Here is a 13,012-nt window from a genome sequence, read left to right as displayed (position 1 = left end):
GCAGCGGCGCGCGAACCGGCCGCTCGGGATCTCCCCCTCCCTCCCAGGTTTGAGAGCCTGGGAGGGAGGGGGAGATCCCGAGTGGCCGCGGCGCGCGAATCAGCTGTTTCACGCGCTGTAGTGCGCGAGCGGCAGCAGCGGAGGTGAGTTAGGGCGGCTGGGGCACATTTTTAGGGGCGGCATGGCACGCGCCAGAATGCCGCCCCTAAAAATTTGCAGCTCCAAGCACCAGGTTTTTTTGCTGGTGCCTAGAGCCGGCCCTGATTGTGCTGCCCCTTACAGTGGGCTCTGACTAACAGGCTCAATTTATCCCTCCTTAAGGCTCCCACCACTTGTATTTGTAATTAACCTTCTTCCACTCCTTCCTCTGTCATTCTTTTGGTGGTTGTGTCTTATTTATTATTTATTTTCTGTCTTGTCTAATTTTGGCCTCAGTCCTTCTACCTTTGAGGCACATAGGCCCAGATTTTAAAAGATAGTGTGGCATGGCTGTGCTCAGCATTTCAACCCCTAGCTTATTTAGGAACCCAGAATTCATTTTCGAAAGGGACTGTCAATGAACTTCAAACTCCTAAGTGCTTAAAACCTTTTAAAAATGAGGTTTCGGCTCCTAAGTCAGCTGAGCATTCTGACGCTAAGCACAGTGATGCCTAAATGCCTTTAAAAATCTGAGCCGTACATATTAACTTAAGTGTGTAAGTAATTCCATGGTTCTACTCATGCACTTAAAGTTAAGCCTGTGTTTGCAGGATCATGACCTTGGACTGTAAATACTTTAGGATGGGGACTTCGCTTATTTTTCCTAATTCTGTAAAGCCCGATCGAAACTTACAGTGCTATATAAAAGTTAAATGATGATTAACTTTTTAAATTACCCCTTCCCTCCCTCAGGCCATTCTGTCTTCTAAAAAATCAGGGGCACAGGATTCAAATATACTCTTTGAAAGGGGTAATAAAATAAATTTCAATAGGGGCATTTCAGTTGTGCAGACCCTCTCTGCTTTCTGATGTAGCATAAACCAAATGTGTGCCACTTGTTTTTAATTTACTGCAGGCTGGCTAACCTGCACATCAATTGCACAACTTTAAAAACTTTTATAAGGTTTTATTTAAAAAAAATAAATAAATGAATGAATGGGTCTGGCAGGCTGTAGTAGACAGCTGGATCTCATTCTGTGCCGGTTTTGTTTTGCTCACATGAGACCTCAGAGTAGATAGAACAATCTGATCCAGCTGTCCTTTTTACAGTTAAATTACTTCAAGAGGTGGGGCGGAGTTTGATTTTTATTGTTTCTCATTTAATAGTGTTTAGATTCACATAGTGACCAGTAGGTTTTGAAGTTCACAAGCCAGTTAAGATTAATGGTGATGTTAACTACTTTAGTGGTGCTATTCCAAGGCTACATGGCTATAGATTCAGAAAGAAGGAAATGCTCAGAGTTACAAAATATAGGTGATCTCTAACCAGAAATGCTAGATATTAACAGACCTTAAACTCTGGATTAGAGTTAATTTAATTAATATACTAAACCGAAGACATTATAAATAATGCATTTTGTTGGACTGACTGGGAAAGATCAAATTGGCAGCCCTATTTACGTCGACGAATGTGTACCTAGCCGTGTTGTTTCTATGTAGTTTTAAGTCCTCATATAACCCTTGAAGTAATTCCAGATGATATTAATGCAACTGGGGCATAATCACCCTTATGAAAACAACATGAGCTGCTCTAAATAAGCCAAGTTTCCAGTAGGTTAATGAAGATTCAAGGAAATTTACTCATTTAGGAATCCCAAAAAGTCCAGTGCTGGTGCAGGTCTGCTCAGAACGTCTTGGACATTTCTTGATGCAATTCTTAAAATATTATTGTGGCTCCTTGCGGTACATTGTGATCCTCACAATTGTACTGAATCAATCATGTTTTCAGGCTTTAAAAAAGTGTCTCATGCTAGGATTTGTAAAAAAGACTCTTGGATTCAAAAGCAGCTGCTTTAGCAATTGGATCAGAACGAGATCCTTCAGGAGTTGTTGTAGCCAGTAATAGTAGCATTCTTATTCTTGCCTTAGGTTTGCATCCACTAAGAGAGAATAGACATCCCATTTTGCTGCTAATTAACATATCTGACTGAGTAGCACAGTTTTGGTTCACTGCAAGCCTGAAAGATCATTCTGCAGTACTATTGCAAATTAAGTTGTAACTGCTTTCCTTTTGCAGCACTTGTGCCTTATTGATGCAGCTCATATTGTAACAAAGGAGTCTGCTCTTTTCCTTAATATAATATTTATTGCACAGGTCTATATTGCAGCAGGGCCTCTGAGGGGTAAGGATTTCTGCAGTTTCATTGCCAGATTTATTTGTGCTTGTTTGTCTATTAATCACTTGTTATTTTATATACTGTTTCCTAGACTAAGCTGATTACTCCCTCTATTCCTTTCACTGAGTAACATATACACCGAAATCTCCAGTGAGTGACATACAAGGCAATGGGAATTCCAGATTTTGTGTATCTACTTTTAAGAAAGCATTTTGAAAAAGCTCATCTACTAGCTTCATATATGTACTCATGCTATGACCAATAGCTTTGGTCTGCATACCCATCAACTTTTATTTAAAATGCACGGATATCTATGTACAGTTATAATTACTTGACATGCAAATGCAGTGCAGCCATCTCTGTAGTGGAATGTCACAAAGTTTAACATCAAACAGCCATATAGCCAGAGAACACTGTTAATGTAATTACAGAAATTAGAATTTTGTGAGAACACTTGGCGCCACAGCCTGTCCTGGCTAAAGTACCCTGGGATCTTTGACTTATAAATAGTCAGGACCTCAACTTTGAGACTTATCCAACATTCCAGTCTCCCTTTTCTTAGCACCATGTAGTAATGTTGACTTAGTGCTGCCTTGGAGGGAAGAGAAACAGTATTTTTGCAGCACCTGGATTTTCCTTGTAGGTCATCATCCAACTTCTGGCTAACACCAGCTAACTTTAGTCTGAGGTCTCGTGTATTTGGTGGTAATAGTAAGGCTATAAACAATGACAGTTTCAGATAGGCTGAATAATTTTTCTGCTGTTTTCAACCAGGAAATTGAAGTAAAAACTAATGAGAGCCTTTAGCAGACTTAATGATGGTATGAAGATTTCCATAGATGCATAAATTCCAAGGCCAGAAAGGACCATTGTGATCATCTAGTCTTACCTCCAGTCTACCACAGGACATAGAACTTCCACTAAATAATTCCTAGAGCACATATTTTAGGAAGAACATCCCATCTTGATTTAAAAATCGCCAGTGATGGAGAATCCACCATGACCCCTGTAAATTGTTCCAGTGGTTAATTACCCTAATTGTTAAAAATGTATACTTTATTTCCAGTTTAAATTTGTCAAGCTTCAACTTCCAGCCATTGGATCATGTTATACCTTTCTCTGCTAGATTGAAGAGCCCATTATTAAAGATTTGTTCCCCATGTAGGTATGTGTGGAAAGTAATCAAGTACAGTAATCAAATCTATTAGAATTCTTTGAGGGTTTCAGCAAGCCTGGGGGGGAAGAGTGATCCAGTAAATATAGTGTACTTGGACTTTCAGAAAGCCTTTGGCAGGTCTGACACCAAGGCTCTTAAGCAAAATAAGCAGTCATGAGATAAGAGAGAAGGTCCTCTCATGGATCAGTAACTGATTAAAAGATAGGAAACAAATGCTAGGAATAAATGGTCAGTTCTTCGAGTGCTTGTTCATGTCCATTCCAATCTGGTGTGCGCACGCAACATGTTTGACACCCGGAAGATTTTTCCTTAGCAGTATCCGTAGGGTCGGCCTGGACATCCCCTCGACTCATGCCTTCATGGTGCCCAATATAGGGCCCTGCCAACCCGACCCCCACTCAGTTCCTTCTTACTGCCCGTGACAGCTAGCTGGAACTCCCTACCGCTCTTGCCTCGGCAAGCATGTGCTTCGCAGTATCTCTATCCCCGTGTATGTAGTTAGTTAGTGTAGTTTTTTCTTATAGGTTTCCTCTGGGGGAAGGGGTCTTCCCTCCCAACATTTTTCCCCGGCACCAGGGTATGCCTCTGTCCCTGGGCTTTAAACCATAATCGGTCTGTGGCAGGTTATGCCAAGTAGTGACCCACACTCGTTGTGCCTTAAGTGTCTGGGTGAGGGGCATCTCAGAGACCGCTGTATGATCTGTAAGGGTTTTTGCCCCAGAATCCTTAAGGACAGAGAGCAGCGCTTCAGAGTTCTACTTCTTCGGCCCCAGTTCGAGCACGCTGTACCTGACCCAGCCTCAAGCACCGTATTCTCAGTGCGCAGCACGCCGGCACTGTTGACATGTGAACCAGTGCTGAGATATAAGCCCTGGAAAAAACTTGCCATTTAAAAAAAATGTTTACCAGTGTAATGTGAGTCAAAAGACCCTAGTGTCCTCTAAGACCGGAGCGGTCGAGGTACTTGCAACCGCCTCATCCGATGACGAAAAGGATGAAAAGACAGCTGGTACTGGGGTCTGACCACTGCCCTCTGCTCTTCTGGGATCCCGTGGGCAAGGAGCGACGGCGCCACAGTCGGTGCCGGGGTCAGTTCTCTGAAGTCACCTATTATCTGAGATATCCCATGATGCAATGTCATTAGTGCCTATATGAACCATCTCCAATGGATCCTGGTCCATCAGCTTCAGAATACTATCCAATCTTTGAGTGACATTTCGTGTCTTGGCTCCAGGAAGGTAGCATACTGTCTTATTATCCACCTGTCCTTTGTAGAATGTTCTTTTGATTCTTCTGAGTATTGAATCCCCAGCAAAGATAGTCTCTCTTCCTTGCGTGGCTGGAGAATGCTTTGTGGGTACGCTTGCTTTCCTTATAGGTTGGGCCGAGCTACCATTGAGAGGTGTGTTCTGTACATATCACCATTTCCTTGAAACAGCTGAATCTTGAGAAGTATTTTCCACAGTTTCCATGTGAGGACTTGTTATTGACTGGAAACTTCCAGCTAGGTGGAATTTCTCCTGCTTCTCTTCTTTCTAGTACTCACAGCCTGTCCAATCTTGCCTGTCCCCAGCCATGTGGAATGCCAGTATGATTTACAAACTGCCAGGCCCACTCTGACATCCTCTCTTTCTGACTCTTTGGTGTCTGGCTCCTTTCTTCCTTGAACCTGACGTACTGATGTTTCCCAAACCTGGCTGTCTTGGAACTCTTCAGTTTCTCTGTTTGCCCCTTCAAACCAAGAATCTTTTCCTCCAGCACAGTCACCACCTTGCACTTCTTGCACAGGAAGTATCTTCTGGTTTCAGGCAGGGGAGAAAACATGGTGCATCCATTGCAGGTCATCATCACTATTCCATCCCTGCTCCAGGCCAGTGCGGGCTGCGGGAAGCGGCGGCCAGCACATCCCTTGTCCCGCGCTGCTTCCCGCAGCCCCCATTGGTCTGGAGCGGCAAACTGCTGCCAGTGGGAGCCGCAATCGGCCGAACCTGTGGACATGGCAGGTAAACAAACTGGCCCGGCCTGCCAGGGTGCTTGCCCTGGCGGGCCGCGTGCCAAAGGTTGCTGATCCCTGGCCTAGCAAATGACTTTATATACCAAGTCTCCCTGCTTAGCTTAGCTCAACTCAGCTCCGCCCCCCACCATCAGGGAGTGATTATCCACTCAGAGACTTCAAACAGCCAGGCTGACCAAAGCCTGAAGGGTTAGAACAAACTTCCTTATTACTTTGACACTTGTGGGTTACCAGCCATGGCATATGGAGTAGAAATAGTCACATAACAAATAAATATGGAGCTTAAAGCTTATCACATAGTGAAATGGGAGAATAACATAACAGATGGGAAAACCTCTTGAATTCTGAAGATAATAAAGTGTTGGGCTGATGAGTCAAGAAAAAATTGAGGAGCATTCACAATAGTGTGCTCAAAAAAAAAAAAATCTTTCACATAGAAGCACTAGAAAAAGATTCATGTAGTATAATAGACTGTAAGGTGGCACGTACAAAACCCAGGTCATGTTGCTATCAGAAATAATTCACTGCACTCAGATTTTCTGCTGTCATCTGTTTAGGCATTTGATACAGTGCTCAGCACTCTCATATCAGAGTTCTTTTCACACAAAAATTTAAAAAGTTTATTCAGCTAAGTTAATGTAATGGTATACTGAAAGTGCAACTCTGAAAACTTATTCTAACCTTAGTTTTTATATGTGACTGATTTTAACTTCGGATTTGCTCAATGTACAATTCAGGTGTTTTTCCCACCCCCCTAACTCTTAAGCACAAACCGAAATCTGAGAATCATGCTGGGTTCTTCCTTTATGTATCATCACCTCCAATAAAGATTCTGCTGGCCAAATCTTATTGATGCTTGTGCAACCCTATTATCTTCAAATTAGGCTTCCACAGGTATAATTGTTTAGAACTTAAACATAATTGTTTAGTATGGTATGCCAGAAAGTAGAATAACCAGTTCATTCCCTTTTAGCTGTGCTAAGTTTGACAGGGCTAACAGAAGCAAACACTCTTCTCACTTATTTAGGCAAACTGTGTGCTAGTCATTCTTTCTTAACCATTCTCCCCCCGCCCCCCCTCCGCCCCAACTGTTGATACGATAGCGCGGTAAAAGTCTTCCCCAGTGGTAGCAAAGGCATGAGTGCTAGTATTAACTGACTACTGGCATATTAACTGTTGTATTGGGACCACAGCTCAGAGTTGATCTACATGAGGCAGTGGTTAAAACACCATCAGCTTCCAGTGACCTTTCTGCAATGATGTCCCTATCATTGGTGGAGCTGCAGGTAGATTCGGAGGGTGAAAAAAGTGCAATGCAAATAAGGAGGAGTCATTTTACATAGTCACTTGTCAGAGTAGAACCATGTGAGAGAAGGCCATTACAAGAGAAACTGTGATGAGTGTTCTTGGAGATGCATTCTGAAGATGGTGGTTCTGTCCAGTATGGCCTCAAGGCACACAGCTGTCACATTCTAGGGTGCCATCCAGACCAGTGAGGGGTGTCACCACCTGCCCTGCAACCTTGAGTGCCTCACAATGCTTTGTTGTTGTAGCCTCCAACCTGGGCCTCTCACAAACACCATGCAGGTCAGTCCCTGAGTGTCTGTGTATAGCTACAGCCCTGATCCAGCCACTCTGACCCCAGCAGCCTGTCAACAACACACCAGCCACACTCTGGCTCCCAACAGCCTTGGTTATTACCTTCAGGGTGAACCCAAAACACTCCCAATCCCTGATTTTCCCCAAAAGCATGTGTTCTGCACTACCCAGATCTCTCCTGGACAGTTCAAATATTGGAGATCCCTTGCCCCATGTACAAGGGTCAATACACAATAATTGAATACTTTATTTGAAGTTACCAAACAATTCAATTTTAACACAACACTGGATTTTCTGGTAAAAAGACTGAGAATAAACTTGTTTTCTGCAATATTGAATGCCTCTGTTCTAGTAAAATGGATTTTTTAAATTATGATTCCAAAGTGAGGAGTGTAGTTACATGCATGATTTTTAAGCATGTGCTCAAGTTCCATTTAATTAATGAGCTTAAACACATACTCAAGTGCTTTCCTGAATAGGTTCTTGAAGCCTTGTCTACACTAAAAAGTTACGGCAACCCAGTTACATTGTTCAGAGGTGTGAAAAATCTACACCCCTGGAGCATTATAGTTCAGTTGACCTAACCCCAGTGTAGACAGTGCTAGGTCAATGGAAGAATTCTTCCGTTGACCTAGCTACCATGTCTCGGCGCTGCAGGGTTTCAAGAGTAGACAAGTCCTGAGTTCATGATGGAAGATAGGTTATCTAGCCTTTGTCAGTATCTCAGCATGTGTAAGACTGTTACCTAAGAGCAGATTAGATGAAAACAAAACACAGAAAAACAACTTTACAGCTAATTGATCTGTCTTAGCGATTTGGTATTTCACTTCTGCCAGCAGACTACGCTGAAAAGTGTTTGTCTTTATGTATTCATTGTAGACGTGGGGTGGGAGTGTTCATTTATGCGTCTGTAACTCGTTTGGGCTCCCGGTTCTCTGTGTGGTACGAGTTCCAAAGTGCACCAGAACTCCAGGTGCTGCTGCTCTGTGTGCATATCGCCCAAGTATTCTCTCTTTTCCTTCCAGAGTGTGCTGTTACAAGCATTACACACATTTATGTTTTGAATAAAGATGTTGTATAGATACAACTAAAATGTCTGTTTCAGAGTGGTAGCCATGTTAGTTTGTATCAGCAAAAACAACGAGGAGTCCTTGTGGCACCTTAGAGACTAACACATTTATTTGAGCATAAGCTTTCATGGGCTAGAACCCACTTCATCAGATGCATGAAGTGAAAAATACAGGAGCAGGTATAAATACATGAAAGGATTGGGGTTGTTTTACCAAGTGTGAGGTCAGTCTAATAAGATAAATCAGTTAACCAGCAGGATACCAAGGGAGGAAAAATAACTTTTGAAGTGGTGATAGTGGCCCATTACAGACAGTTGACAAGAAGGTGAGAGTAACAGTAGGAAGAAATTAGTATTGGGGAAATTAAGTTTAGGTTTTGTAATGACCCAACCACTCCCAGTCTTTATTCAGGCCTAATCTGATGGTATCTAGTTTGCAAATTAATTCCAGTTCTGCAGCTTCACGTTGGAGTCTGTTTTCAAAGTTTTTTTGTTGAAGACTTGCCACTTTGAGATCTGTTATTGAGTGACCAGAGAGATTGAAGTGTTCTACTAGTTTTTGAATGTTATGATTCCTGATGTCAGATTTGTGTCCATTTATTCTTTTGCGTAGAGACTGTCCAGTTTGGCCAAGGTACATGGCAGAGGGGCATTGCAGGCAGATGATGGCATATATCACATTGGTAGAGCCCCGGATGGTGTGACTGATGTGGTTATGTCCTATGATGGTGTCCCTTGAATAGATACTGTATGTGGACAGAGTTGGCAATGTGTTATAAATTAGATGAGTTTCAAAAACAGTTGCAAAACTGAATATATTAGTAGCACAGACAGGGCCTAATATGAGAATTGAAATCCTGGGAATTGGATTTATCTTTTAGATAACAGGGTACATTTGCATTCCTTTTTCTATATTTAGATTAGCCTTTTAAAAGAGAACTACTTAATTTGCAATGTCAATGTGTATTTTGTGAAGCAGTGGCTGAGACAAAAATAAGCTTAACATTTGTCACTTGTGGACATTTAAAAAAAAGTATACTAAATGTAATATTGGTTTACATAAATTGAATTTGGTCAAGGGAAATTTATAAATCAAATGAATCAGAAATGATTGTTCTGATGCATCCCGGCTTGAAGATTTTGTTTACTGAAAGCTTAGAAGAACTTATTCAGCTTTATATTGAAGTGTGATTTTAAAATGACCTATGATGCAGTGTGGTAAGTGAAAGATTCAGTCTTCATTGAATAGCTTTTAAAAATAATAAATAGAATCCTAAATGGAATGCTGCGTATAAAATAAACATGTACCAAGAGGAAAATACAAGTACTATAGTGAACTTGCCATCCCTGTTCCTCTATATAAACCTCTTTTCTCTTTCTGCTACTGCAATAATACATAATTTAATTTCTTTGTGTCTATTTTTAAATCTTTCAATAATCTTACTTAAACTGTGTCTCAGTAAAAGTTGGAGTAAGAATGACATTGCAGCAGTTCATTAAATAACGCTGTCCTTGCAAAGTGAGTGTCAGTTAATCAAGAGAAGCGGGGTGGTGAGCACTTCTAGCAGATGACTAGAGCACCTTCCAAATATCAAATGCCTTAATCAAGCAATGAAAGCTGTAATCTTAATGGGATCAGGTAAACACTAGTAATGTGCTCTTTTTTGTATTGAAGTGCAATGAAAGACAGAATTCACCAGTGACTTCTCCAGGGTCCTCTCCGCTTACACAGAGAAGAAAGCCACTTCCAGACCCCCTGCAAATTCCCCATCTTAGTCTCCCACCGGTGCCTCCTCGTCTGGATCTCATTCAGAAGGGGGTAGCACGGTCACCTTGTGTCAGCCCTACTGGCTCACCAAAGGTAAATCTTATTTTACCATGTTTCTGTCTAACTGAATTATGAGAAATGATGCTTGTTAGTTTTAGGGTGCATTTTTTTTAGAGATTGGCTAGTGCATTTTTTTAAAGTTGGCTACATCCAAAATATCCCCTAGGCCTTGTACCAAGTCCCTGTGTAATTCTAACATGTCCCAATTCACTAAATAAGGTCCTGATCAAAGCCTCCTTTAAATCAGTGGAAAGACTTGTTGCCTTCAGTGAACCTTGGATCAGAGCCTATGGCCGTCCCCCTATATGACATCTTGCAGAGTCAGCTAATGTAGGGTGACCAGATGTCCCAATTTTATAGGGACAGTCCCAGTATTTGGGGCTTTTTTAATATGGGCTCCTATTACCCCCCCCCCCCCACACACACACACCCTGTCCCCATTTTTCACACTTGCTGTCTGGTCACCCTAAGCTAATGACACAAACATGATTTCTTACTTTGATGGCAGTGTCACACCGGCTTAGCTCCAAGCTTATATTTCGCTGTTTTGATTGCAGTATTACATGTGATTAGCCCCATGCTTATATTTCACTATTTTAAAACTATGGTATTGACATACTCTGATGGAACAAGTCCCTCTAATAGTCCCTGATTTGCAACATTAAACAGCAACAGAAAGTACTCTAAAGTACATTTAAAAGATCATTATCTGCATTAAAATTGCATGCTGTAATCAAATGATGATTTACACTCTTTTCCATAATGTCCTAGCAAGAAAAAAATATGCAAATATCTAGCTATCAAAAACTTAAGGTGTGATAAATTAGGATCCATTTTTCAAATGGTTTAGAAAAGGAAATAATAAATGTGTACATAATGAATACATACCGTATTTGTGTATGAAGAAAACTGGTGATTTAGAACAGTTTTAAAAATGATGTACTTGAAAGTCTGAAGGAAAATATATATAAAATACTGGATTTAAGTGTCTTGAATTTTCTCTATTATGAGAGAACCATTTTATTGTAATTGGTGTACAAATGTAAGAATTCGCTTAAATGTTGAAGGCATGTTTTGAAATCTGTATTAGCATGTATGTGTGCATGGCAGTCCAATGATAAACACACTATTTATTTTCTCAATATTTTGCCTTTACACTTGACGCTCAGCTTTCTTTTGAAATTAAATTTAATTCTAGTAGCATAATACTTAGCCAAAACAAATGAGGTATATAAAAATGTTTCCTCATCCCTAGCATTTTTAATTAACTCTGTCATTTAACTTAAACTGGAGCTAAAGAGGCTATGGTCTTACAGCTAGTGCTCAAATTCACTCAGTAGCACAAACTTCTTTGAGTAACGGCCCTGTGGGCTCCACTTCAGGTGTGCATATTTTTAGTTAGTGTCCATTCAGCCCATGCACGCGTCCTATACCTCCTTGTGCTGGTTACTGAGGCTATATAGGTGTGCAAGGGCGAACCATCCTATGTTCCTTCTCAACTGCCTCAGCCTGAGACTCAGCCCTAGCGTGTTCTCCTTGAGCGCTCCTTGACTTTTCTGATATTTCTATAGTGGTTACGATAGTTTTTATAGTTAGTTGTTATAGTTAGCTAGATAAGCTGTGAGAGGATTTTTTTTTTTTTCCCCTGGCAGGACATGCCTGGCTTGGTTTCAAATGTTGCCTCTTTTGCCGAGAGGCTATACCTCTTTAAAATGGCTACTTTAAGTGTGTCCGTTGCTTGGGGGAGTCCCACGTCTCCCAGAAGTGCAACTTCTGCCTGGCCCTCAAGTCCAGGGTAAGGAAAAACACGGAGATTAAACTTAGATACCTAATGATGGATTGCTCTCTTTGGCCAGCTTCTGAGTCACATCAAGAGGACTCCCCGCTCCTCGGTACATCTGTCTCCTGACAGATCCAATGTCTCTTCTACATCGGCGCAGACTTCCCCTAAGAAAGGTGAGACTTTGGAGGCTTCAGGGAAGACTTCCAAAAAGAGGAGCACCGACAGTCACTTTAAGGAGCCAGCTCAGAAAAAGTCCAGGTTCCTGGAGAGATCTACAGTCTCTGAAGACTTAATCTCTCAACTTGGTACTATTGAGTTGAAGGACACCCCTCTGGTATGAATGGGGCAGTAAAATCCCAGAGCATGAGGTGAGAGATGGCTTCGTTAGGGCCTTGCTACCTTTTACCAGCAAGGAGGGCAAGCATAGACACTTGTGACTGGCACCGTTGAGTCCAGCCAAATGTCGGTACCTATGCATTCAGCTCAGCTGTCGGTACCCAGGCATGCAGCACCCTCTGCACTGAGCAAGGAATGGCACTAGACACCATCAGTGCCTGCTTTGGTACGCCCACTATCGGCAGTATCATCAGCTTTGGTGACTGTGGCCTCGGCTTCCAAATCAGTGCCAGTCCCCTATTTGGTACCGCAGGAGTTGAGATGTACTAAGGACCTCTTAATAATGGATGAACCCACTCCTGGGTACTGAGTCTCTTTCGATACTGAGACTGGATCCCTGGACTACCTCATCTGGTACCACAGGACTCTTCGCTGTTTTCTGTGGGTGCGCCTCCTTTAGTTGAGATAGAGGAGAATGAAGGAGACCTCCAGTTAATATCCTCTATTTCTTTTGAGGATTCTCCAACATATCCCTTCAGGAATCCATTCTCTGAAAGTCATAGGGAAAATCAGGCTTATTATCAAGGGTGGTGGAACCTCCACTGCATGCCACCTTCACTTCCATATTGCCCCTTCCCCCACTGCAATGGCTACCCTGGGACCCGTGTGTTGCCTATTGACAGCAATTTGCCAGACCACTGGTACTGTCTCAGGGAGGCCAGAGTTGTACAGCACTTTCCTTCCCAACCTGCTCCCCCACAGGAGGAGACATTTGAGGAGCAGGAAGCTAAGGCAGGTAAGGAGGCCACTCCTCAAACACATATTTCATCCTCATCTCCGGACGAGGTGATTATGCCTCCACCACTATCCATAGTAGATTATTTTCGACAA

General features: G+C 42.1%; 1 protein-coding gene across 5 annotated transcripts in view; it reads left to right on the top strand.

The window, feature by feature from the left end:
• CBLB (Cbl proto-oncogene B) overlaps positions 1-13,012 on the top strand; it is a 194,667-nt gene that overhangs the window by 138,278 nt on the left and 43,377 nt on the right. For all 5 annotated transcript variants that reach the window (XM_034790499.1, XM_034790511.1, XM_034790493.1 and 2 more), the window contains one exon: positions 9,850-10,035. In XM_034790499.1, coding sequence (XP_034646390.1) covers positions 9,850-10,035 — 186 coding nt within the window. The remainder of the gene's footprint in view (positions 1-9,849; positions 10,036-13,012) is intronic.

Source organism: Trachemys scripta, chromosome 1 (assembly GCF_013100865.1).
Source record: "Trachemys scripta elegans isolate TJP31775 chromosome 1, CAS_Tse_1.0, whole genome shotgun sequence".
Taxonomy (NCBI): domain Eukaryota; kingdom Metazoa; phylum Chordata; order Testudines; family Emydidae; genus Trachemys; species Trachemys scripta.
Note: the sequence above shows the minus strand (reverse complement) of the source record. Positions and strands in the feature narration are given on the sequence as shown.